The following is a 24,992-nucleotide window of genomic DNA, read 5'->3' on the forward strand; positions in this document are numbered from 1 at the left end:
AAGAAAAAAAAAAAAAAAAAAAAGAAGAGGAAGGTGAACAAGAAGAAATCAGCTCACAAGCTCTACGTTGTAAACAAACCGGTGAGTTGCGTCAGGACTGGTACGAGTTACTTCCGGCTTCGGTTCTTGCTACATATGTAGTTGGACGTTTTCTGCGAAAATGTATAACTTCTAGGTAAACCGTATACATTCTCTTTGTAGGGATTCATTCTAGTCAAGAGGAGTCACATATAACTCCAGCAAAGCCGTCATGAGTAGTCGTGGCTTCGATCGTCGGCGATCGAATGACGGAAGAGAACGGTAAGTAGTAGTTAGTTCATCTTTAATGAAGTTCATTTCAAGGGAGTTTCAAGCGCGTACCGAATCTCTACCAATTTTCTTTTTGGTAGTGTCTTTAAAGTCAAGAACTAGCTGAAAAAAAAAATACGCCAAACTGCAGTATATCAGATAAAATTCGAATGCTTCCGCCCCTGAATAAGTTATGACATGCCAGACTCGACTGTGCTTGACAATTAAGATCGACTCGCTAAATATATTTCCCCTACGGTAGAAATAACTTCCTAGAGGTACTGAACAAGACATCTACTGATATATTTTTTAATACAGATAACAAATTCGATTTCTGACCGGCTATTAAACCTGCTTTTAAGCTGGTACACTCTCAAGTGTGCCTCTTCATCGTTTGCAACACTCTGAGCTTTTTGGCATGCTTGATGTTTTCTTAGCTTTAAATGAGCATCTAGTTAATCTGTGCTTGATTCCGTTGAAAATATTTCTTGCAATAAGCGCCAGATTTTATCGCGAGAACGAATATAACCAGCTTGGTGTTCTATCAGAACCTGATAATTTAAATTATCACGATCGATGTGAAAACTTTCTTGACTAAAATGTCTAAAATATCTGAGCTAAAGGTCGCGTCATTAAAAATGTATTTGTTTCCCTGGTGATAGCTCAGCGCTCACGCTACTATACGAGATAATTTAGTCAAAAACTTACAGTCAATCCACGTCACGCGTGACCTGTAATTTTGAAATTTGAATGAAGTTTTGAAATTTACATGTCAGTTTTGAACATCAGCATCGCCAGCGAGATTTAAGAGTTTCCGTAAAAATTTCACTAGTTTATTGACGGTATAAAGCTATGAATTTTTCTTTACGTTACAGCATTAAGTATTTCAAAAATAACAATAAATTGTTTTCCAAGTATTTTGAATCTTTTTTTTTTTTCAGTTAATGCGTCTTTTTCGGAAGATTTCCAGAGAAACGTTCAACATTCCATTAAAATACCGGACATTTAATACAAAGAGGAAATCGAATGTTCATTTCATTCTCGAAATATTGGTCACGCATGAAGTGGATTCTGTAACTTCACGCTGATGTTTACCTTTGAAACTTTTCTAGGCCAAGTTTTACCCCTGCGCCTTTTCATACGTACATACATACATACATACATGATACGCGCCTGTCCTACGCCTGTCCCCTGGACATGCCGTGTACCATTTTTCGCAAACGTTCGTCGTTTATAATTAGTTTACAAAACAGTTTTCTGTGTCTCTGAGCTGGATAACATTGTCGAACTGCCGATTCTCCGATCGAAGGTCCAATTGAAAATTTAATACGCGCTACTAAGGACGGTGCCTGCTAATACAAGGATATTTTGCGCGGTTTATGACTATCCGGGAACTGGGCCGAAGCAGATCAAGGAATCCAAAAATAAAATTTGGGTAACCACACATTTTTTTTTTTTTTTAGAGATAATTTAGCAACAATTATTCTAAAAAGCCGTAAAATACAAAGCAATGAATGGCGGTTTTTTTTTTCTTTTAATTGAAGCTTTATTATCTCTGAAAAATGCATGGCTACCCCCAATTTTCATTTTCAATACAACAACAACAACAACAACACCCAAATTAAAGAATTATGTTACAAAATTAGGATAAATAAAATAAAAATGACTACGTGGCTGTCCAGAATAACCATAATGGGCTCATTAGAAGCTGGACAACAACCATCCTTAGTGATTACATCAATTTTTATTAGGGTCGGGTACTAAAGACAAACATATACAACAACACACAATGACAATTAGCTGGAAAATACAGTGTATTGACAGGTTATGTAACAGAAGAAAGTCGTTGTATTTTAAAGGTATAGACATTCATATTGTACTAAAAGCTTGAAGAACACCTGCTGAGTTCTGCTTTCTCTGCACAGTTTTAAACCGCGCAAAAATATCCCTGTATTAGTAGGCACCACCCATGGGAAACCCGAGTATCTCCAGATGCACAGAACATATGCGCAATAACAAAAGTAGGCACCATCCTTAAAATAAACTACAACATTACGACGCCACATTATGACGGGTTCTCCGCAATTTACAAGGTGTATATGCAAGAGTCGCCGAATTGAATCGTTTTTACCGTAGTGTGTGCAAGTTGTGACGTTCTTGAAGCCCTCGTCCTCGTGACTCCTTAATATCGAGTTCCCTTCCTGTCTGAACTGAGGTTATATTGAATTTTGGAGACACCAATTATTTTCTCACCCCTTGCAGGTCCGCTTATAATAACCTCCAAAAACCACCTAAGGAGCCAATGGAAAGTGAAATTGTTAAGGTACCAGGGGATTTGAAAGGTCGTGTGATCGGAAAAGGAGGATGCATAATTAAGGAAATCATGACGGCTTCAGGAGCATTGATTAGTTCGCCGAGGAAAGACGGCGCGTACAATGACTGTTTTACAGTCAGCGGTGATGCAGAGCAACGAGCATGCGCTAAGAAGCTTATTTTAGAAAAAGTGGTGAGTTGTTGGCATCGCTATAATGCTACCTTTTAAATTAAATTCGTTGTTTCTCGCACAAAAGCGAGACATCTCCACGTGCTGGTATGCAAGAGTCACGTGTTCCTTAATCTTGAGCTTTTTTAAAAGTCACCCTCATAAAAAAAAAAACACTTCAAGGAAGCATGACAGTGTTACATCTTCTTGTAAGTTTGTGGCACAAGTGCCGCCACCCGCTTGTTTAACAGCTTTCTAATATTAATTGGTTATCAAAACAAAGCTGTAAAAAGATGTTTCATTTTTGCTCTGATAAGTAAAAGATGCTTATTGTCTATTGAGCTGCGACAAAGAAAAACAATTGGGGAAAACCGATGGGAATCGACCCACGACTTTCTGAATACCGGTCGATTGCCGCTCTAACCATATGCATTGAGGCTTTTCAAAGCCAAAATTTGTAATGTTTCGGTACCTTTTATCAGACCCTGCAGGTCTTTAAAATCCTTCCCCTTTATCAGATATGGTTTCTAGAATCCATACCAGAATTTCAGACAAGAATGGTTGTTAAAGTTTGCCCTATTTCACAGATGAGTCCAAAATGACCCAAGAACGATACCTTTTGGTGCCGAACATACCTATAGATATACACTCCTTTTTATTTATAAGAACGTCTAAAGTTGGGGCTGAGGCTGAACGTTCTTGTCTGTTTGTTTGTTTTTCGATTTGAACCTGGAAACGTTCTTTTAAAACATGTTGTTAAAGTGTGGTATAGTATTTCAATAAATCAATGCGGACTTGACCTGAAAACCTATCAAAGTGCATTGTTTGCTCGACTACAAACTGAGTTGTTCTTCAGAGTATCATGGAAGCGGAAAACCGCATTGTCAGTAATGTTAAAAACCATCCCTAAGTATTTGAGTTGATTGCCCTGTTAGACTACAGTTTTACTTTTCTTTTACCTTCATTTATACTACTTACAAAAATCAAAAACAAATGAGCAAAATAAAGACTTTCTTAACTGATTCTCAGCTTGTGTATGTTCTTAGTATTTTCTTAAAAGTTGTGTTCATCTCAGCCTGAACGTTCTTATAATAAAGGTTCTTATAAAAAAAAAAAGAATGTAGCTTATATAGGGGAGTACACCTGGGGGGATTGAGAATAAGTTACCTTTTGTGGCATTGACTTCTTTCACTAATCACTTCGCCCTCTCTTTTCCTCCCTTCTGCCTGTATCCCACTTTAAAGAGATTCGCCACTGACAAGATGCTAGCCTTGCGTAAATTGTTTTATTTGCCTTATACTCTTTAGGAGGAAATCTGCCAAAGGATGCGCGAGGGAGCTCCCCCCGGCGAACTAGTGGAGATTCCGGACAAATACAAAGGTTTGGTAATGGGTAAAGGGGGAGATAATCTCAGGGAAATCAGCACTCTGACAGGAGCAAAAGTGATTCGTAAAGGTGGAGAAGTTTATGTAACCGGTGGAACACGGGAGCAAAGAGAACAGGCAAAAGTGCACATCAAAGTCAAAATCGTAAGTAGGTCAATAACATTTATTTCTTTAAATTACCTGGAGGAATTACACATCCAGCGTTGGCTTCTTTTTATGTACCTTTATTTTTGTTATTTATTGATTCATTATTTTCATGCATACATACACTGACAACTTGTTAATGCACAATCGTGCAATTACCTTACTGCATTTTGAATAAATATGCTGCAACCCGCAGGCAGCTAGCTAGGATATCGATGATAACAAATTAGTGGATGGTGAATGAAAACAGGACTGTGTGTCCTTCCAGTTATTACACAGAGCAATACTGTTCATATATTTTTATGAAAATTCCGTGTTAGGAGTGATGATTAATACAGTGATTGTTATTATTATTATTATTATTATTATTATTATTATTATTATTATTATTATTATTATTATTATTATTATTATTATTATTATTATTATTATTATTATTGTTATAATATTTTTTAAACGGCCATGGAATACCAGCCATTATTAAAAACTGGATCATTGTATAATGCAATTCCAGGGTTTTGATTGGTTTAGCAGCGATGGTATATGAGCCATTATACCATGCCCGAGAAGTAGCGACCACAAATTGTTTTCCTGTTGCTCTTGAAAAGGAGTCATCAAGGCCTACCAATATTACTTGATTGTTTTTAATAAAACAATTATTCCACTCGTGCTTGTTGGATATGAGATGATAGATAGCCAACGAGGCGCTACGCGCCTCGTTGGCTATCTATCATCTCATATCCAACGCGCACTCGTGGAATAATTGTTAAGTAAACTTTGTCCATTTAAAAAGAAGCCACAGACCCTTATCACTCGGCGGCCCTGTTGAGTCTCGGGGAAATAAATAGCTCTGTTCTCGCACGGCAAGCCTCGGCCAGACGCAAATTCAGTGCTAGGCTTGCCGTGCAAAACACAAAGCTATTTGTTTTCCACTCATTCTATACTTTTGATAGGCTGGGGCTAGAGTCAGGGGTGTGGAAAACGAGTTCACCAAGATCTGTTGTTATGTTGATGGCTGGAATCTGACTGCGGATGGTAGAGTCAAACTGGAGCAACTGGTACCAGGAGATCGGATGTTTCTTCCAGGACCGCAAGCGCAGTACAGGTTGAGATCAGCTGAGGATTATGGACCACAGGTGAAGTTTGTTTCTAATTACTGGGTAAACAGTACTAGTGAGTATAAAATATATCAGCTGATTATATTGGCGATTTTAATATTACAGAGTTATAATCATATAAATTTTTCAGGGCACAAAATGACCGGTTAAAATACTGAAATATATTGATGAACTTCCTGTTCTATTTTAAACTGAGTAAGCAGCGCGCAATGTGTTGATTTACTGGCTATTGTAATTGTAATCCGTCGTGACATGCATGCTTGTTCATGGTACACTTGAATTTCATTTGGTGTGTACTTTTGAGGTTTTACATTCAATCGAAAATACATTACGTTGATCGCAACGATTTACTGCATTCAGTTTCTTGAAATCTTGAACTTTGCAATGAGAAAACCTAACTCAAAACCTTAATTGTAGTCACTTCATGGTACACTACACTTCAAGAAATTTTGGTGCACCCTTTGCAACGATCTTGAAGAATTGTACGACACCAATGCAACGACAGATACAGCGATGAAGGTCAAATGTACTCATACCTCCAAATCTGCATGGATGATTAATTACAGAGACAGACTTAAACGAAAAACTATTAGAACAAATAGTGCATCCATTTGGAACTGAACAGTTACGAAAAGTGAGAAATCAAGTAAACAGGAAATCATTTCTCTGTCGATTCAATCTTTGTAATTAAATTCTCTTTTCAGGTTTGTTGCAGTCAACTCACTTTGTAATGAACTACCAAAACCGCTTAGTATTCACCACTTTCCGAATTATAGCCATGCCATACCATAGTGGCCATGAGATACCGTAGCATATAGCATACTATGGCCATGCTATACCCACACGGCCATACCATACCATACCATACCATACCATACCATACCATACCATACCATACCATACCATACCATACCATACCATAGCATACCATACCATACCATACCATACCATAGCATACCATACCATACCATACCATACCATACCATACCATACCATACCATACCATACCATGCCATACCATACCATACCATACCATACCATGCCATGCCATGCCATACCATAGTTTTACGGTATTATTAATAGAATGATAGGCGTGTTATCATGTATTAATTCAACAATTTCTGCAGGATGCCTTCGGTCCAGGTGATAACCCAAGCTATCTGGTAAGACTCAAGAAGGAAGCTTTAGAGTCCCTTCGTCAGATTAAATGTGAAATGGAAACGAAAGGATACTTGAAGCTCGACATGTGGTGCCACTTTGGAACGGCCATCGTTCGGGGACCTGACGAAGGTTAAAGTATCTACTTTAGTGTTTATAACGTTTTTACGAATTGCCTAAACAGAAAACTTGATAAAGACAAAAGTTGCATTTAATACACTGAAAATGCAGTCGTCAAATGTTTTTCAGCCATTGTTGTCAATGATCATGATAACCATGAGAATTTGTGAATTACTTAGCGCCACTTCAGCACAATCCCGTGGTTCTTTGTACGAACGTTCGTGCATGAGGTATCGTTCATGTGCAACTGATCTTTGTCATTGCATGGAGGGAAAAGTCCCTGTAATCTCGCTCGTGTCCTTGAAAATTTGGGAAATGTCGTATATTCTTAGGTTCATGTAACACGTTTTTATTTGTGCATGATTTGAAGGCAGACCCCTTTAAGTTGACATGGAGCGAGACCTTTTAGGTTAATCGTAGAGGAAATAGCTCTGTTTCATTAATGATAGAAAGGTTCAAATTTTTATTGTGAAGGTACAGTCCATTGGTTTTTCTCGCAATAATTGCTCAATTTAAGGACGGTGCCTACTATTGTTACTGCGCATACGTTCTGCGCATCTCGAGATACTCGGGTTTCCTATAGGTGGTGCCTGCCAAAACAGGAATATTTTTGCGCGGTTTAAAGCGGCCTTCACACGGCAAACTAAAGTTGGCAAACTCGTGTTGGCGAACTTCAAAAAGTTGGCAAACTTGTGCCTTCACACGTCAAACTCGCGTCAAATCACAACACGCTAAATTTGCAACATGGCCGATGTAGAGCAGTGGCACCCACGAAGAGTTGCCGCTTGTGTCTTGGTGCTATTGTATGGTAATCGCCGAAGAAGAAACAGAAAGCGCTGGCAAAATAGAAGGTTTGGACGAAACCTTATATCACTAGAAATCCCACCCTTGGAGCTTACAACACGCTCTTCCAAGAGCTTCGCGCCTTTTAACCCCAGTTTCTCCGCTAGTTCTTCCATTTTCGTCCCACAGATCTGGACAGTTTTCAACTTCCTCGATGAATTGAAAAGTTGCACGTTCGTCTTCACATCCGTCCGCCATTTTGTGAAGTGTCATGCAAATCACGTGAATAGAGCTCGTGTTTTGATTGGTTGACAGTCACCAACACACGTTTGCCAACCGTTCACACGTCAAATACGAGTTTACCAACACGAAAACGCTGGTGAAAAAGTTGGCGAGAATAGAGGCAAGTTCTATTTAACGCCAACAGTTTACCAACTTGTTTGCCGACTGTTTTTGTGCCGTTCACACACGGCACATGAGTTTGCCAACACGAGTTTGCCGACTTTAGTTTGCCGTGTGAAGGCCGCTTAAAACTATGCGGAGAAAGCAGAACTTAGCAAACGCTTTTGGTATCTCGAAAGAAAATTGGGAGTAACCATGCATTTTTCAGAGATAATTAAACTTCAATTTGGGTGAAAAATCCCCTACATTGCTTCATATTTTGGCGCTTTTTAGAAATATTATTGCTTAATTATCTCTGAAAAATACGTGGCTACCCCCAATTTTCGTTTTGGATTCAATTAGGTTTTCCTAAGATCTGCTTTCCCCGCATAGTCATAAACCGCACAAAAATACTTCGATATTAGTGGGCACCTGCCTTAAATTGTCTTATCCAATAAAAATGCTTTATTGCGACCATTGCAGAAAGTGTGTAACCTCTTACAGTAGAAGAAAAGGTGTTCTAACGTCTCTATATCTTCACCGCAGAATTAACAGCGGAGAATCAACTATTCTGAATTTGAAAAGCACGTCGTTTGTACAAGAGCCCCTTTGTAGTATAATGTATTGAAATTCTCTTAAGTTGGTGTTTAACGCAATATTTTGAAGACTTGTGAATATATTTTTTCCATTTTAACTGATAGCTCTCCATATTAAAAGCTTCACTGTATTATTATTATTATTATTATTATTATTATTATTATTATTATTATTATTATTATTATTATTATTATTATTGATTAGCGGTTGGCCTCGTGTTACTTTTCTACCATCCGTGAATACATTGGAGTCCGATTTCACGCTTTTAGCAGACTGAAGAGAGAGCTTAGAGATTTAAAAATTTGGTGGTAGTGAAATCCCAAAGCAATTAAAGAGAAATACTCTAAGATTACGAGATCTTGTTAGTAACACGGTTATTTCACTTAATCTACACTTTCTTAGAATGGAACTCTTGCAAACCCACAAAGGTGGAAAACTATTCAAGGCGGATGCAAGAACAATTAAAGAGACAAGGAAAATGAAAAAAAGTAGATAATTAGATACCACAAGAATCTGACAACTAAAGTAATATATGTGTATAATTATCTCTGTACTTTCACTACGGCCAAATTGACTTTAATACCTTCTGTTATAGAGGAGGCTGAGGAGGGAGAATGGACTATTGACGAAGCAACAGAAAAGTTTCAGTCATCAGGGGAAGAAAGTTACTGGAAAACTGCATTCAACCAAGGAGTGAGTCTGGATGAGAACATTTTCCAGGACTATGATTGTAACAAGACTTCAGAGGAATATATAGCAAGATATGATCTGACATATTTAACGCCATGCGGTCACGAACTAAGGTGCAAGGTAAGGCAAAATGGATCCTAATATTTAAATCTGTCTTTGTGAAAGATATTCTTGAAGCGGTAAGCGCTGCCATGTTTACAAGATAAAATGTCATAAGTAACATGACGCCAAGCAATGTTTCAATAAGAATAGCTGTTTTCTCCAAGAATGCAAACAGCTAACAAAAGCAGCAGATATTTTTAAACTTCATAATCTGTGCTAAGCATGAAAAAATTTCATTTTCTGCGCTTGTTGTAATTATGATGGTGACAAACGTCGCTATTTTGATGACGTCACACTTCCCTCTGTGGCGCTATTACCCAACTTTAACTTCTTACAACACATAACATACTATTAATTGAAAGCTGGATTTTTTAAAACTATTGTGAAAGAAATAAAAATAACATAACGCGAGGTTAGGGATGCATGGGTTTGCTTGTACGTCACATAATCTGTGTACTGAACGAACTTTAACATCATGTTGCTCGTCTCATTCAATGTTTATCTTTCTGACAGGCAGAACTCTGTTATGAAAGCAGCTAAACCACTGTACTGACTAGCAAGCTTGTTTCTGATATTCTGTCATATGGTGTATTATTAACATACAGTGTGAGGAGATGAGAGCAACCTAGTCAGTAGTTATATATGATAAAATTAACCCCCTTTGGGTACAGGTTACAGTATAGGTATAAGTAAATCATTAACTTGTATAAGTGCCATTTTGAATTTCCCAGCAAGCGAATTGTAAGGAATGACTTGACTTGAACGTTGGTGCTTTTATTTTGAAAACATAACAGAGTTTTGAACTAACCAATCCGTGTTGAGTAACAAGGGGCAAGGCTATGCAAGTCGATTGTTCCTCCCTCCCCTATTGTTTAAGAGCGCGGTCATTAATACACCTATTCACTTATTAGTATGCAGGAAGACAGCCATACTTATTAATGATTTACCTAAACTTATACCGTTACCTGTACTCAAACGGGGTTATTTTTTAACATTTATAACTACCCTTGTCGTTAAACAGGTGTGGGTTGCAAAAGAGAATGTTGCGAAAAAGTTGGAGGACATAGAAATTCCTTTCAGTGACGTTAAGAATGTCTTAGAGGAAATACACTTTGAAGACGATGCAACACGGTCACGTTGTCGAGGGTGGCTGGTTTTACCATCTAGAAGATTTCTGCAGGCAGATATAATGTTTCCTGGTTGTGAATTCGACTGCAGACTGACTATTCGTGGACGAACAGGTATGCATAAAGAGGTTCGTTATAACCTTGAATAGACATTTAATGACAAAGAGAGTGGAAATATGAAATGTGATATATTTAAACTGCGGATGAAAGGTTTAACAGATGAATAACTTTAACGAGTAATTACAGAGACCTAGCTTATAAAAAATATACTAATATACTGCGTGAAATTTTCCAGGGGATGCCAGATACGCTCTTGACTCTAAACGCAATGAGTGTGTTCTTTCTACGTCGGACGCAATAACTTGAATAAATAAATAAATAAAATAAATAAATAAATAAATAATAACAAATAGTATAAAATACCGACAGAATTTCTGCCATTTTCGCCGACTAAATTTCGAGATAATCTATGCTAAACTATAGAAGCTAAAAGTTACCAAATGATTTAAGGGGATAAGATTTCAGTCTATAACAAGGAAGATCATATTCTCCACTGTAATTAAGTAAGGACTATTATTTGTTTGTAAGAAACGGTGAACGAAAAGTTTTTTTGTGATGCGTGTTATTTGTTTGCCACAGAAAGCGGAATGGTCATAGACTATGTCCCCAAGGAAGAAGCAAGACATGTTTTGTCTACATACCTTTCTGGGATAACTGTGACGGGTCAAAATGCAGGATCGGAACTCCATCTTCCAGAGATGAATAAACCTGAGGGATATCACTTAATCCACAAAAGATGTTCCAGGCGATCTCTTTATGAAATAAGTGAAGCGTTCGCTATCATTCTCTCGAAAGAAAGCACCAGGCGAAGCGAGGGGAAAACAGAGGAGTCCAGAGAATCGGTATCCATAACTTAAAATGTAATATGTACAGTCGTGGGTTGAAAAAGGATTCCCCGCACAAACAGCTATTACAATAAAGTTTGTCAATAAAACTGGAGTTCGGGAAAGTTTCTGTAAGATGAACATTGAAGAGAAAGGGTACCAGCGCATGTGCAGTTGGCCAGAAACTGAGACTGAGTGTTTTTTGACCATCGAGGAAATGCTCCATGCTGCATTTGCTCAGTCAAAAATTTTATGAGATTTTGCTGAGGACTACCTCAGAAAGCAAGGAATTTAATTTAGGATTTAACGTGAAAACACTTAACGAGGAATTGCCAAAGATCCCTCTGTTAAACATTTACGGGAACAATTTAAACGTTCAAGTACCTTGTAAAGTTTCATACAGACAAATACACGACACCGAGATCAAGTTAACTAACGAACTTATTACACTTTGCTGGTTTTGAGTGCTCAGAAATGTAGCTATAGATACAATTAAACTGTGTTCAGTCACCTTAAGGACGGTGCCTACTTTTGTTACTGCGCAAACGTTCTACTCATTTCTAGATACTCGGGTTTCCTATGGGTGGTGCTTACTAATACAGGGATATTTTTTGCCCGGTTTAAAACTAAGCGGAGAAAGCAGAACTTAGCAAGTGCTCTTTTTGGATTTCAACAGCCCTTGCAACAACTGCTTTTCCCGCGTAGTCACAAGCCATACAAAAATACTTCTTTATTAGAAGGCACCGTCCTTAAAGTAAAACCTATTCTTTGCTTCTTTTCTCACAGACCGACCTCCATTTGCACTGCAAAGAGTGGGACAAGATACTCAGAAGTGGTGACTGGGAACCAGAAATAATAACAGAGAAGATTCCGGAATTCTTTCAGTTTGTGAGGAGGGTTCAGGATTTTGTTCTTCGAAAAATGAAGAGGACCAGTAATGACAAGCTATAAAGGCATTTTGTGTCTTCGGTTTGTAAAACAAGCTTTGGTCTCAAATGCATAACAATGACAGGGCGAAGGGGGATAAAATTTGACCGTAATTCCGGCTTAATTCGCCGGCCATCCCTTCGCAAATCAATATAAATTGGAGATGAAAAATAGGCCGGCTGAGACCGGTTTTTAGTCAAATTTTGAAACTCTTCGTGGTTGGACAGTCCCAGGTTTAAGGAGGGAAGGGTTGTCAGGAAAATAGCGACGTCAGAACTGAAAGGTAGCACGAAGTCGCAAATCGAAAGTTTCAGCTCAATTTACTCATTTTGCCAATAGCAAACTCTTCAATGTCAAAATTTATTTGCATTTAGTTTAATATAGTCATACCTACCCGCCTCGACTAGCTTTAGCTACAGTGTATTTGCGGGTAGGTATATACCTAACTTGTAACTCTGTTTTTTAATAAAGTTTTGTAATTTTCAATTTATTGTACAAGCGGCATTGTTCTTGGACACTATTTGGGCAATAAATATTTACCAATAAAAGTGAAAGAACCTTGTACTTTAGCTTCCATTATAATAAACTGCCCTCCACCACCAAAGTTAACAGAGTTTAATTAATGGTGTCGGTCATTTGTTATAATTAGTAAAATCATTACTCCACAGCTGTGATTATAACCACGTGAAAAATGAAGCTTACCTTGCCACTGTGCACGTGTCTTCCAGATGATCTTCTCAACCTCTATAGTGCTGCAGGTTTCTTGGAAAAAAAATGGCGTCGCCTTTCTTTCATTTAACCAGCAGAAAAGAGCTTTCCTTTCTGTGGACGATCGGATCCCTCGAACATTCAAAGAAACTAATTAATAGATCATTTCCGATATTTTAAAATTCTAGCTTGCCTACGAGAGGGCATTAATGGGGTGGAGGCATTTACAGTTGACGACTAACATTTTGGCTTTTCTACGGCTAACAGTTAATTTCTCTCCCTTACGGTAAACAGACATTTGGCCAAAACAAGTCAGTTGCTTTACTAAATGTTCAAAATTAGTTTCCATTGTTGCAAGATAAATTATTAAGGTCTCCAGGTCTCTAACGAACTTTCCCGGATGAAAAAAAAAAGCTGAAATAGGGTGCATCAACCACTAAAAAAGACACAAAAAGTCCTAATAAGCGATCTTGACAATCTCTAAAATGCAAATTGTGGATAGCAATTTTTGTTTCACGATTTACTATTTTTTTACAACTAGCAGTTAAAATTGTCCATTTTTAATGCCTAACGCCTTAGATATTTGGTGGTTTTACGACTAACGATTTGAGACCCTCCTACGAGGCTTGGGGGGGGGGGGGGGGGGGGGTAAAACAACAGAAATTAATTATTCGTCTCTGAACCTCAGTGTAATTTCTGTTGTTTTATCCCCCAAGCCCCGTAGCCAATGTTTCTAGGTGCAGAGCGCTAATGCCAAATGTTTCGCATAGAATTAATTGCACATACATTAAACAAAGTAAAACAAGCTTGAGACACAAAGAGGTACCTTTTAACGCATAAACATGACAAACATAACACTAAACATATACATTTGTTCTAAGTTGTGATTGTATGAGAAGATAGTTTGACAGTAAAGTTGGTTGTAAACTGGAAACAAAAGTGCCAGTTTGAAACCTTGCATATATTATCCCGCACTCGTGCGCTAATTTATTTCATTTGATTGATTACATAGATAGAATGGAAATAAAACACATTAGTGGTTTAAGGAAAGTGATGCTCCTTATTTTTGATGTATAAACTAAGATAAGTGGCTTTTCGTGCGACACGACTGTATAATTATTTATAGCGAGGCAAGTTTTGCGCCGAGAACCCAAGTTGCGACTCCCTAGGGGATCTTGAGGCACGCTCCCCCAGACAATATTGAAATTTAGTATATACAATACAAGTGAATAGTGTTTCTCGAGTGTGCTGATTGGCTAGCTCGGACGTTATTAGCCAAGTACTATTCACCTCCGAGCAGCCGAAGAAAAACAAAATGGCTCCCGTTTCGCTACCGAGCAGCCGAAGAGAGACAAGATGGCTTCCGTTTCGCCACGGTCACCAAAAAGGAAATTATTTCGATAAACGAGGCAGCTGGTACAAAGAGTAGAAAAATGGCAACAAAATTTGGTTGAAGGCATTAAATGGTAAGATATTTCATCTTTCCAACCTCATATTCTAAGGCGAAAAGTCAAAGTTACCGTAAATTATCTAGCATTATAAATATAAAAGATGAAACATCTAATGATTTGCAGCATTGCTTGAAGACGAGAGAAAACACCCATTGAAGAAATGACACCCAGGCAGTTAAACAAGTTCCTCCAGAGCTTCTAGTTATCCGCAGGAAATCGAGACGGGAATTTTATATCATAAGAAATCTCTTACCACGAATGAGCATCGCACGGCGAGATTTTCACCAGCTTAATTTCCGACCGTATGTCGGTATAATTATTGTCAGAAAGCTAAAAGAAAGTAATTTTTTGGTCCACAAGTAATTCAGCTTGTGTGGTATATACTAAAACAATTATTCACCTCGGTGTTGGTGAAAGTGGTGGGCATTTACCTCGCATTCATCACTATTCACCTTCCCTTCGGTGAATAATTAACTTCAGATGCTCCTCTTTTTAGCATTTCTTCGTAGATATTTCCTCAGCAATTCAATCTCTCTCAAGCGTAAATTGCTAGCCTTTTATTGTTTATAGGTATCTAAACATTACATAGTACACTCGCTCCTAGACCGTGCCATCTTTGAACCAAATATTACACTTAGCCTACTTCCTTCCTGCTCCCTCGGTTGTTACGACTTAGGGATGTGTGGGAGGAGCACCAATGAATCACTGTTACCTCTAGTTCTGTATGTTTTGCGTCAATGGTTCGCATTCCACTTAGGCCGTTTAAGATATGGAATGCGTGATATTTCTTACAGCATTTCTTGTTCTGATCAAGCTGTTTAGTGATAGGATCTCAATCATTGTTTGTACCATGTGCTAGTAGGCTTTATCTTGCAATTTTTGTACTGCTGGGCCCGCATATATTAGTTCTCGTTGTAAGATGTTATGGCTCTATGTCTCTTTGTTCGGCCTTTTAGCCGGTTGTAGAGCTGTGCAACAAATAAAACACGGTCGGCTGAAGTCTGTTTAGGGTACGGCTGTGTTCAGTTGCCATCGCCTTGCGACTCCACTTCGTTTGTGTTTTGGGAGATCAGTCACGGTTAATTCATCCTTTTTCTCTTCGCCAGTCTTCCGACTGTGTTTTGAATATGCCATTATTTGAAAAGACAAGAACAATGTTATCCTCTCTAGTACAATAGATCTCATTAGTTGCCGGGAACAGCTTTGTGACTTGCTCTTAACAAAATGCCGTATTTCGCGTGGCATATTGAGCCTAGTCGCAAAACAAACAGAACAGGAGGTCAAATTCAAAATGAAGAGAAAGCGAAAGGCGCCACGGAAGTCATAATTCACAATAAAGAAATGACGTTTGATATTTTAATTTGAAACAAGCGACCCCGGTTAAATGCAGTACAGGGCTCTACTTGAATCCTCCAGTTCATAGTAAGCTCGCTATAAATTTACACAAGAGAAGCTGAGTTGGTCCCGAATGACGGAAAGATTTAGCGGCGAACATGGAGTACGAGTTATGGAGGCCCTTCCACATTCATTTAACCAGAACTTAAGACTATTGCTTCAGATGTATGACAACGGAAAGTACAACTTTAACAGAGCTGAACCGGTTCGGATTTCTGCGCACACACCATTCGACATTGTTTGCCCCCGCATTGCCCATCGTAAATTATCCCGCTTACATGCGTCGATGTTCATCGAGTACTGAAAGAAACGAATACTTCAGTTTGAACTTGAACTGTATGAAACGAAGTCTCTCCGCTTTTCTCGGCTTTGTTTGATCGGGTTCTGTTCGATCGAGTTTAAAAAGTGTTTGCATTTAATATTTTTGACGTTTTTGATGAATATAAATAAAATTTATTTGGTTAATCACAGGAGTAAGTAGCAAGGCTAACAGCCGGGGGGATTCGTTAAGGAGTTACGAAGTGTTAGAGTTGAAGACAAGGATAGTTAAACTATATATATTATTAATCGCGTTGAGTTTGTCAGGAAGATAAGTGTCGCCTGAAAACGACAATGGGACGGGATCGTGGAACACTGCAATTATAAGTGAACGGCTAACTGTAAAGCGGTGATAGACCAAACCTGTTTATTGGCGCGTTCGTTTTTGGCAGCAACATTTGAACGCTTTCTTTCATTTTCTGCAACCTAACCGACTAAAAAATGTTTTAGTTTTAAGTTAACGTTTTATGGAAGTAAAAATGTTTGAGATGTGAGCACACTTTCAACGCCAAATTTAAACATAAAAATAGCCCAAATTTTGATATCAGTGCACGAAATATTTTTCTTGATCAAATAAGCCTCTCAATTTTCAAGTTATCAGTAGTCTCTAACTTTGCCTCGTAAGAATCAAAATATGAACGGGATAATTGGTAACTGATATTTAGGACTTGTTGCTGTATTGTAGACGTTGTTACTCCACTTATACGTTGCTGTTACAGGAAAACACGCTGCAATTAGGCCGATTATTTAAACGAAGTTTAGACAGCGTTTATGAAAGTCGTCTTCTAACCCATGTTTCAACCATGAATATCGATTATTTAAACGTTGTTTCTCCATAATTGTGTTTAGACCGCGTCTAAACATCGACAAAGGAACAACAGGAAATTAGACCTGCTCACGGGTAGGTTTAACCACTGCTTAACAGCAATTTCATGATCGGCCATTTTGAAATGGACGGACTACTGCGCTACAAACAGTTAAGCAAGTACTGACACTGGAGTTTCAGCTACCTCCCACACCAGCATCCTTGCATCTTTATCATGTCCCGTTTGGATTTTAGGAGTTGAATTTGTTCAGAATTTCTTTCCAAAGCTTTGCTTTCTTCGTCATTGATTTTCTTTGGTGCTTTTATTTTTCACATCTGGAAATGCTCTTCCCAATTATATTCCGCCAATAAAAGTTTTTCTTCTTCGCTAGAGTTGAGGTTTACCTTGGTGTAAGAGCCTGACGGGTTTTTCCTTGTGTCGTAGGTTATTGTTTTCCTTCCCTGTCAGTATTGTTTCGACGTTTTTGTTTCCTTTGTTTTACAAAAGCTGTGAGTTTTATAGGTTCTTAAACCGAGGGAAAGCCTAAAATTGGTTGTTCGACCGGATTTAGGAGCCATATTCAGTCAAACAGAGAATATCAAAATGTGCATACAAATAATTCAACAGCCGGACAATGTATTCCTTTGTGAGGACGTTGTTTAGCCATTGACTGGAAAAAAAACACAGTTCAGTCGCGTTTTAAAAGTGTATTTTAAACATCGTTTAACCGTTGTCTATCGAGACAACGTCTAAACCGCGAATTAGCCGTAAACAAGGGCCAACTTAAATTTCGTTTAAATAATCGGAGTTTTTAAAATAAAAAGATATACAAACAGCATTATCTGAACTTTTAGGGGGGAGACTGAGCAGTGTAGCATTAAGCTTGCGCGTTTTTGTGGGGGAAAGTAAACGCAAAGGTATATCATTTATGTGCGGCTCAACTTAAGCGGCAACTGCAAACAATGAAAAAACAATGACTAAGAGAGTCCTACATGTGTTTGAATATATTTTGGCTTTAATTTTTCTTTGAATATTTTATATTTAACCAGTTTAAAAGGAACAACTCGTACTCTGTTCCAGAGTATTTTGGAAACAAAAATACGAAAACTTGAAAAAACACGAGCCTAACATTTTTCAAGTTTCAATCCATTCCGAAATACTCTGTCTCTGGCCAGAGGCACTACTCGACAGTGTTATTGCAGTGAGGTGATAATTTACAACAAAACTAGACAACTATTTGTTTTTGTTTTTGTTGTCAGACCGACATTTTTGGGTTTTGAAATGACACCAAATTTTCGTGATACTTTCCCTTTAAGCTGGCGCACTTTTCTGGGGGAACGTAAACGCATAATGTATAGCATTTATCTGAGGCCCAATTTGAGCAGCAGCTGCAAATGATTGTAAAAACAATGACTAAGATAGTCCTGCACGTGTTTGAATATACTTCGTCTTAAATGTTTCTTTGAATATTTTATATTAAACCAATTCAATGCATATGTTTAGTAAACACAGATTAAAGGATTTTATTTTTTGTGCATGGTGGTATGAGAAAATAGTTCGAGAGAAAAGTCAGTTGTAAACAGAAAATAAACGTGTTGCTTCGAAACCTTGCCTATCATGCCGTTCTCGTGCGCTTAATTTATTTCATTTATTTGATTACATAGATAGAATGGAAGTAAAACATTTTAGTGGTTTAAGGGGAGTGATACTCCCTACATTTTTCAAAATGAAAAAATAAATAAGTGCTTTGTTTGTAGTGGAAATGCTCGACTAGTTTAGAGGCACTCCACTCAGAAATAACGGGAAACAAATAATCAAATTAAACATATAACAGGTTAAAAATTCCAATTCGCAAGAGGCAAACCAGCTGGCTATAATTGGTAATTGATATTTAGGTCGTGTTGCTCTATGGTACACGATGTTGTTTCTCCACTTATACGCTGTTGTTACAATGAAAAGAAGCTGCAATGAGTTTTTTTGTGGGGAGAGAGGGAAAGAGACTGAGCATTTTAGTGGGAGAAATGAAGCATTAAGCTGGCGCACTTTTGTTGGGCAAAGTAAACACATAATGCATATGATTTATGTTCCAACTTGAGCAGCAGCTGCAAATACTGTAAAAACAATGAGTAAGATAGTTCTGCACGTGTTTGAATATATTTTGTCTATCAGGCCGTTCTCGTGCGCTTAATTTATTTCATTTGATTAATTACATAGATAGAATAGAAATAAAACATTTTACTGGTTTAAGGGAAGTGATATTTCTTACTTTTTTCAAAATTAAAAAAAAATCAAATGGTTTGTATGTAGTGGAAATGCTCCACTAGTTTACAGGCGCTACGCTCAGAAATAACGGGAAACAAATAATCAAATTAAACATATAACAGGTTAAAAATTCCAACTGGCAAGACACAAACCAGCTGGCTATAATTGGTAATTGATATTTAGGACGTGTTGCTCTATGGTACACGATGTTGTTTCTCCACTCATACGCTGTTGTTACAATGAAAAGAAGCTGCAATGAGTTTTTTTGTGGGGAGAGAGGGAAAGAGACTGAGCATTTTAGTGGGAGAAATGAAGCATTAAGCTGGCGCACTTTTGTTGGGCAAAGTAAACACATAATGCATATGATTTATGTTCCAACTTGAGCAGCAGCTGCAAATACTGTAAAAACAATGACTAAGATAGTCCTGCACGTGTTTGAATATATTTTGTCTTTACTTTTTCTTTAAATATTTTATATTTAACCAGTTCAGTGCATATGCTTAGTAAGCACAGACTACAGGATTTCTTTCTTTGTGCATGGCACTATGAGAAAATAGTTTGAGAATAAAGTTAGTTGTAAACAGAGAATAAACGTGTTGCTTCGAAAACGTTGCCTATCATGCCGCTCTCGTGTGCTTAATTTATTTCATTTGATTGCTTACATAGATAGAATAGATAGGTAGAAAAATAGTCCATTTCAAACAGATCGCACAATAACTTTCTCTTAAAAAGATTCTGTCCAGTACTGTTATTTCGAATTTCTGAGCCAAGGTGAAACATTGGTAATTTCTTCTCGTTTCCATTAAAGTTCCCTTACATGTTTATGTCACCATTTAAGTTGCCTCATGTTAGGGTGTTTTTCTTTATCAGATGAATACGGTACAATCTATTAATTTTACATGATAAGACTTGTTTTCATGATCATTCGGCCAAAGTCGACCAAGGTTAGTCTTTTCCACTGATCCATTAAATGATAACAGTGTGATGCGCCCTAATTGTGCGTGCAAGAAGCACATAAAAAAAAGTGGATGAAAGAGGAGTGAGTTGTAAGGAGAGTTGGAGCAGAAGAACTACGTTGCAGCCCGATCTGAAGTAAAACAGAAAGAACATTATCTACCGTCCAGAAAGGTAAGCGCTTTTTAGTAACTGGCGGATGATTTGGCAGTGATCTCTTGTATTCTCGCTCAGGCGTGCGAGATAGGGAAGAGCGTTTATCTCCTCAATATCATGCAGGATCACCTTTCTTGGAAGATTTAGAAGATTTATGTGGTTTATTTTGTAGTAACAATTTAAAAATCCCAAGGAACCTTTTTAATTGTCATCAATGGCAGCCGAGAAGTATTGCACTGAAATTGTTCATAAATGCTTTTGGGTGTAGATGGCCAATTAGTCATTGTAAAAGTTTCTTCATTCTTTCTGGTCGTGGGAAGAAAGTATAACAGCATTCAATGCGATTCTCGGAGAAACCAAGGGCGTGGACGTTAACGTGGCCTCTCTCAGTAAACGTTTCCGCGAGACGAACTCTTAGTCTTTGTCCCAGTACACCTCTTATGCTCTCACCTTTAACAATATTTTGGGGCGAACAATAACAATTTCAACAACTAAGTTGTATCTATTTTGCTCCAGGAAAAAAGGAGTCAACGATTCGTTCGCCCAAAAAGCAACTCTAAAATTGTAATTAATTGTTTAGCTTCGAGAGATTTCCAACGTCCTTTTTACTACTGATTTCTACTGTTAAAGTACTCAGGAAAACGGATGTAAAATGCTCTTCCTTTTGCCAAACTACTTTGATTCGCTCAATGAAGTTTAAAATTGGAAATGCGACAGAGACTGGATTGTTCTTTTCTTAGCACATTGGGTCAATTTCCAACTCTTGGTCACTCTTGGTAAGATACATTGAATACATCAACGCATGTCCAGCCTACAGCTAGCTTAGCTAAAGAACGTAATAAAGCATTGTGAATTTCAGGAAAAAAAATTAAGTGAAATGTCTTTAACTAAGATAATTGTCAACGAAGAATAGCACCATTGCGTTTAAACTTTATTTTAAACTCTGACAGAAAGATCCAAATATAAACAGAGTTATTCAATTAGAAAAAGGCTCTGTGTACACAGCGTTTGGGGCCTATGCATTTTTAAAACGGCTAATAGTATCGATGTTGTGATTCATTCAGTTAGTCACTCTAACTGACCAAAAATTAGTGTTCTCTAAGTTCTTTCAAAGCTTCATTGCTGGCGTTGCCTTTGTTCTCAGAGTAACCCTTGTTATTAAATTTGTGCAGCTCTCATTAAATGTTATTGTTATCGCCCATTAGGAAGCTTATTTTAGTATTAGGTTTTTCTTTTTAGTGTAATTTTAATTTAAATGCACTGCTCGAGAGAAGAGAACATTTTATGAATCGATACGTGTTGAAATAAAGTTCATGTATGCACTCTTTCAGGTTTACTAAAAATAAACTCCTTAAAAGCTTCAACAGATTAACTTTCATGACACCAGAGGGCCTCTTCTCACTCAAAAACAAACAGCGGGAACCAGCTACTTCTTTCTTAAAAAGCACCTTTCTGGATTTTTCGAGCAACTTGTAGGCAACTTTTTGAGAAATTTTGAGCAACTATTTGATAACTGAAGCTAGCAAGAACAACTTGTGCACAACCTAACTCCTCAATACTGTTCTATCTACAGGAGTGAAGCATGTCCCTGTTCATTGCTTTTGTTTTGTTTGGCCTCCTCTGCACCGTGGGTGTCAAGGCGGACTGTAGTGCTTACCGGGAAGGAGGTTAGTCATTTTAGTTGTTTTTGTGTGTGTCAGGAATGAAGACATAATAAAAATACCCAGTCTGTATGTTTGAAAGAAACGTCTGCTTCTGAAAGCAATATATAAGTTAATTTTCATAGCAAGAAGAGTCAGTGTATTGGTTGTCAGAATGACTGTGGTTATTGGCTATTGTAATCATTCTTTTAATATGTCTGCTCTAGTTAAAGGGGAAGTATCATGAGGTTTTTGGTATCTTTTGCTAAAATGATGACCTTCAACCAGCTGCCGCATAATTCTAGAATGGCAAGAGAAAAGAAATCAACTCAGTTCTTGAAAGGAACAACTCGTGATCTGTTCTTGCGCATTTTGGAAACAAAAACGCGAGAACTTGAAAAACGTTAGCCCATCATTTTCAAGTTTCTCTGGCCAAAGACACCAATCGACAGTTTTATTGCACTGAGGTGATAATTTATAACAAACCTGACAATTATTCTTTGTTTCTGCTGACAGACAAACATTTTTGGGTTTTGAAATGGTAGCAAATTTGCGTGATACTTCCTTTTTGAGCTGTGACAGTCAGTACATACATGTGCATGTAAGGTACTGTGTATTGTGAGGGCTAAAAATGTTGATTTGATTGTTTGGCATAGAAATGAGAACCCTGGTTTTCGCTTGTTGTCCCCCAGTACATATGCTAACGAAAAATTGCATCAAACAAGGTACAAATAGTATGATATCAAAGCAGTCGCGCCGGAATAGCTAACAAATCTTTTAAACAACCACCATACAGAAAGGAAAGGAGAAATTTAATCAAATTAGTCGAGAATACTCGTCACGTGGTATTTGATGGCATCTCTCTGCCTTTCATTTCCATTTGAGCCAGAAATCCCAAAGTTCAGTGGTCAATTCAGCTTTACGGAACCAATAGGCTCCTTCCGAAATATTAAAATTCGATTTGATATCGAGGTCCAGAGGACACAAACAAGAAAAATGAATAAACATGTTAAATCATTCCCTTTGTTTGTGATCTCTTAGCCTCGCTATCAGACTGAATTTTGATAAATCGAAAAGAGCCTATTGACCCGCTAGTCAGCCATAAAAAAGAAATTCAAATTCCAGCGTCAAAAATCAAGTGCACTCAAGTAGCAGTTCAAGTAACGATGTTTTGTTGTTGTCCTTACTTTATTCCTGTAAAGATTACGCCTTGAAATTCCCGAACAAAGGGAAAACAGATTACACCACCACGACTACCAGCGTACCCGACCTGACTAAATTCACCTTATGTTTTTGGATGAAGTCAACCGACCAACAACAGGGATCGCCGTTCAGCTACTGTACACCTAGTTCACCCGGTGGAAACGAACTGCTTATTTTTAACTATGGGTCATTTTCGATAAACATCAATGACGTCGAAAGGTGGGATAGCACAAATAATTATATAGAACCGAAATATGGAACAGAAATCATAAAAAAGCACCACTTTTACAACTTGCGTCTTACTCATTTTGTATATTCATGGTTTTCTTTCCCAGCGCAATTTACATTCTAGAAGAAATTTAGTTCCATGGCTTTTTAAGTTCGTTATAAAAGACTTATTTACAGAAGTTAACCGATTTCCTTTAGAAAACAGAGCAACTAGCTACTAGCGATAATGTGAATTGTTATATTGTTATGTTATTTAAGGAATACTGAAGACACATTAGCTCTTCCCCGCACAGATTACCCTTAGAATTACTGCAAGTGACTTGAGCGATTCTAGGACTAAATTCAGTTGCCACAGTTTTAAGTCAATTTTAAGGAAAGTTTTAAACATGGCTTCCAAGAAAAACACCTTTATCTTTTTAATTTTATTCTTTATAATTGTAGTTAGGTAGATAGATAGTTAGTTTATAATAATAAGATGATGAAAATACCGTGTATAAATAAAGTTATCCTATCCTATCCTGTTTTGTTCTGTTTGCTTTTGTTTTAACTGCGACAGGAAGACAAATGTGGCAGCAAATGATGGCGGGTGGCATCAGATCTGTGTTACTTGGAAAAACAGCGATGGGTCTTTCCAGTTATACAAAGATGCAGTGCCGGGGTTCACCGGCACAGACTTCCAAACGGGATACACCATCAAAGGGGGTGGAACACTGATGGTTGGGCAAGAGCAAGACATATGTGGGGACGATTTTGACGCCAGCCAGTCTGTGCAGGGGTCCATAGCGAACATCAACCTGTGGTCCTGTGTTCTCCCAGCTGAAACAATCTCGGAAATGTATCAGTCATGCTATCGTGGGGAAGGAGACGTGCTTAAGTGGTCCGACTTCAAACACAATGTCCAAGGAGACACGGAGGTTGTCGTCCCAAATCCCTGCATTTCTTGAACGAAGTGAGCGATTCGTGACAAGCAACCTGCGTTCAAAGTTTATGGCCAGAACGAACTATGAATAAACGGAACATTAAAAATAATGGGTTAAAAAACTGGGCACCTAAATGATAAAGTTATGCTAAATGTAATCGTGTCCAGAACGCAGGTGTAATAATTCAAATAAAAGTTAAAAGCATCAAATGCGTCGCGTTTCTTCAATATCATCATACATAGGGTGGCATAAGAACACTTGTGGTCTCTCATGGCCGATTTAATAGGCTAAAAGCACAGCAAAAGGACTCAAGGGGAACTAGTTCCCACCCCACCCCTCCTCCCACCACCTTGGGCCTCAGCAGGAATAACAATAACAACAATAATAATAATAATAATAATAATAATAATAATAATAATAATAATAATAATAATAATAATAATAGTAATAATAATAATAATAATGATAATAATGTCATACAGGCTTTACTAAACACATGTGCGCACTCTCATTGGACAAAATGCATTACGCGCCAGAAATTCGGACGTCACTTTTAGACGATATACGTCGAAAACAGAACATTTCAACACTTTGAACACTTTTGAGTCAAAAGTAGTCTAAAACCAAAGCACAAATGGTGACATGATCCGATACAATGACAAATTTCACATTTTTCATGGCAAAAAGGTTTCGATAAACATGCCCGTCAAAAGAAAAACGTCAAATTGTAGCCAAAGGCAACAAACAACTCCTCCCTTCCCAACC

The 24,992-nt window shown here is 37.8% G+C and overlaps 2 protein-coding genes across 2 annotated transcripts; both read left to right on the forward strand.

Moving 5' to 3' along the window:
• Positions 1-124: 124 nt before the first annotated feature.
• On the forward strand, positions 125-12,748 carry LOC146453700 (uncharacterized). The gene is made up of 9 exons (XM_085096297.1): positions 125-300; positions 2,551-2,794; positions 4,078-4,299; positions 5,253-5,435; positions 6,545-6,707; positions 9,052-9,266; positions 10,270-10,489; positions 11,015-11,277; positions 12,046-12,748. Exons 1-9 carry the CDS (start codon positions 251-253, stop codon positions 12,208-12,210), a joined length of 1,725 nt encoding a protein of 574 aa, XP_084952423.1. The 5' UTR covers positions 125-250; the 3' UTR covers positions 12,211-12,748.
• A 7,375-nt stretch (positions 12,749-20,123) lies between these two features.
• LOC146453701 (neuronal pentraxin-1-like) lies at positions 20,124-24,436 on the forward strand. The gene is made up of 4 exons (XM_085096336.1): positions 20,124-20,254; positions 21,810-21,903; positions 23,079-23,298; positions 23,864-24,436. Exons 2-4 carry the CDS (start codon positions 21,819-21,821, stop codon positions 24,249-24,251), a joined length of 693 nt encoding a protein of 230 aa, XP_084952462.1. The 5' UTR covers positions 20,124-20,254; positions 21,810-21,818; the 3' UTR covers positions 24,252-24,436.
• The last annotated feature ends 556 nt before the right edge of the window (positions 24,437-24,992 follow it).

The sequence above is a fragment of the Pavona decussata genome, unplaced genomic scaffold (assembly GCF_977016875.1).
Source record: "Pavona decussata unplaced genomic scaffold, jaPavDecu1.1 SCAFFOLD_324, whole genome shotgun sequence".
Taxonomy (NCBI): domain Eukaryota; kingdom Metazoa; phylum Cnidaria; class Anthozoa; order Scleractinia; family Agariciidae; genus Pavona; species Pavona decussata.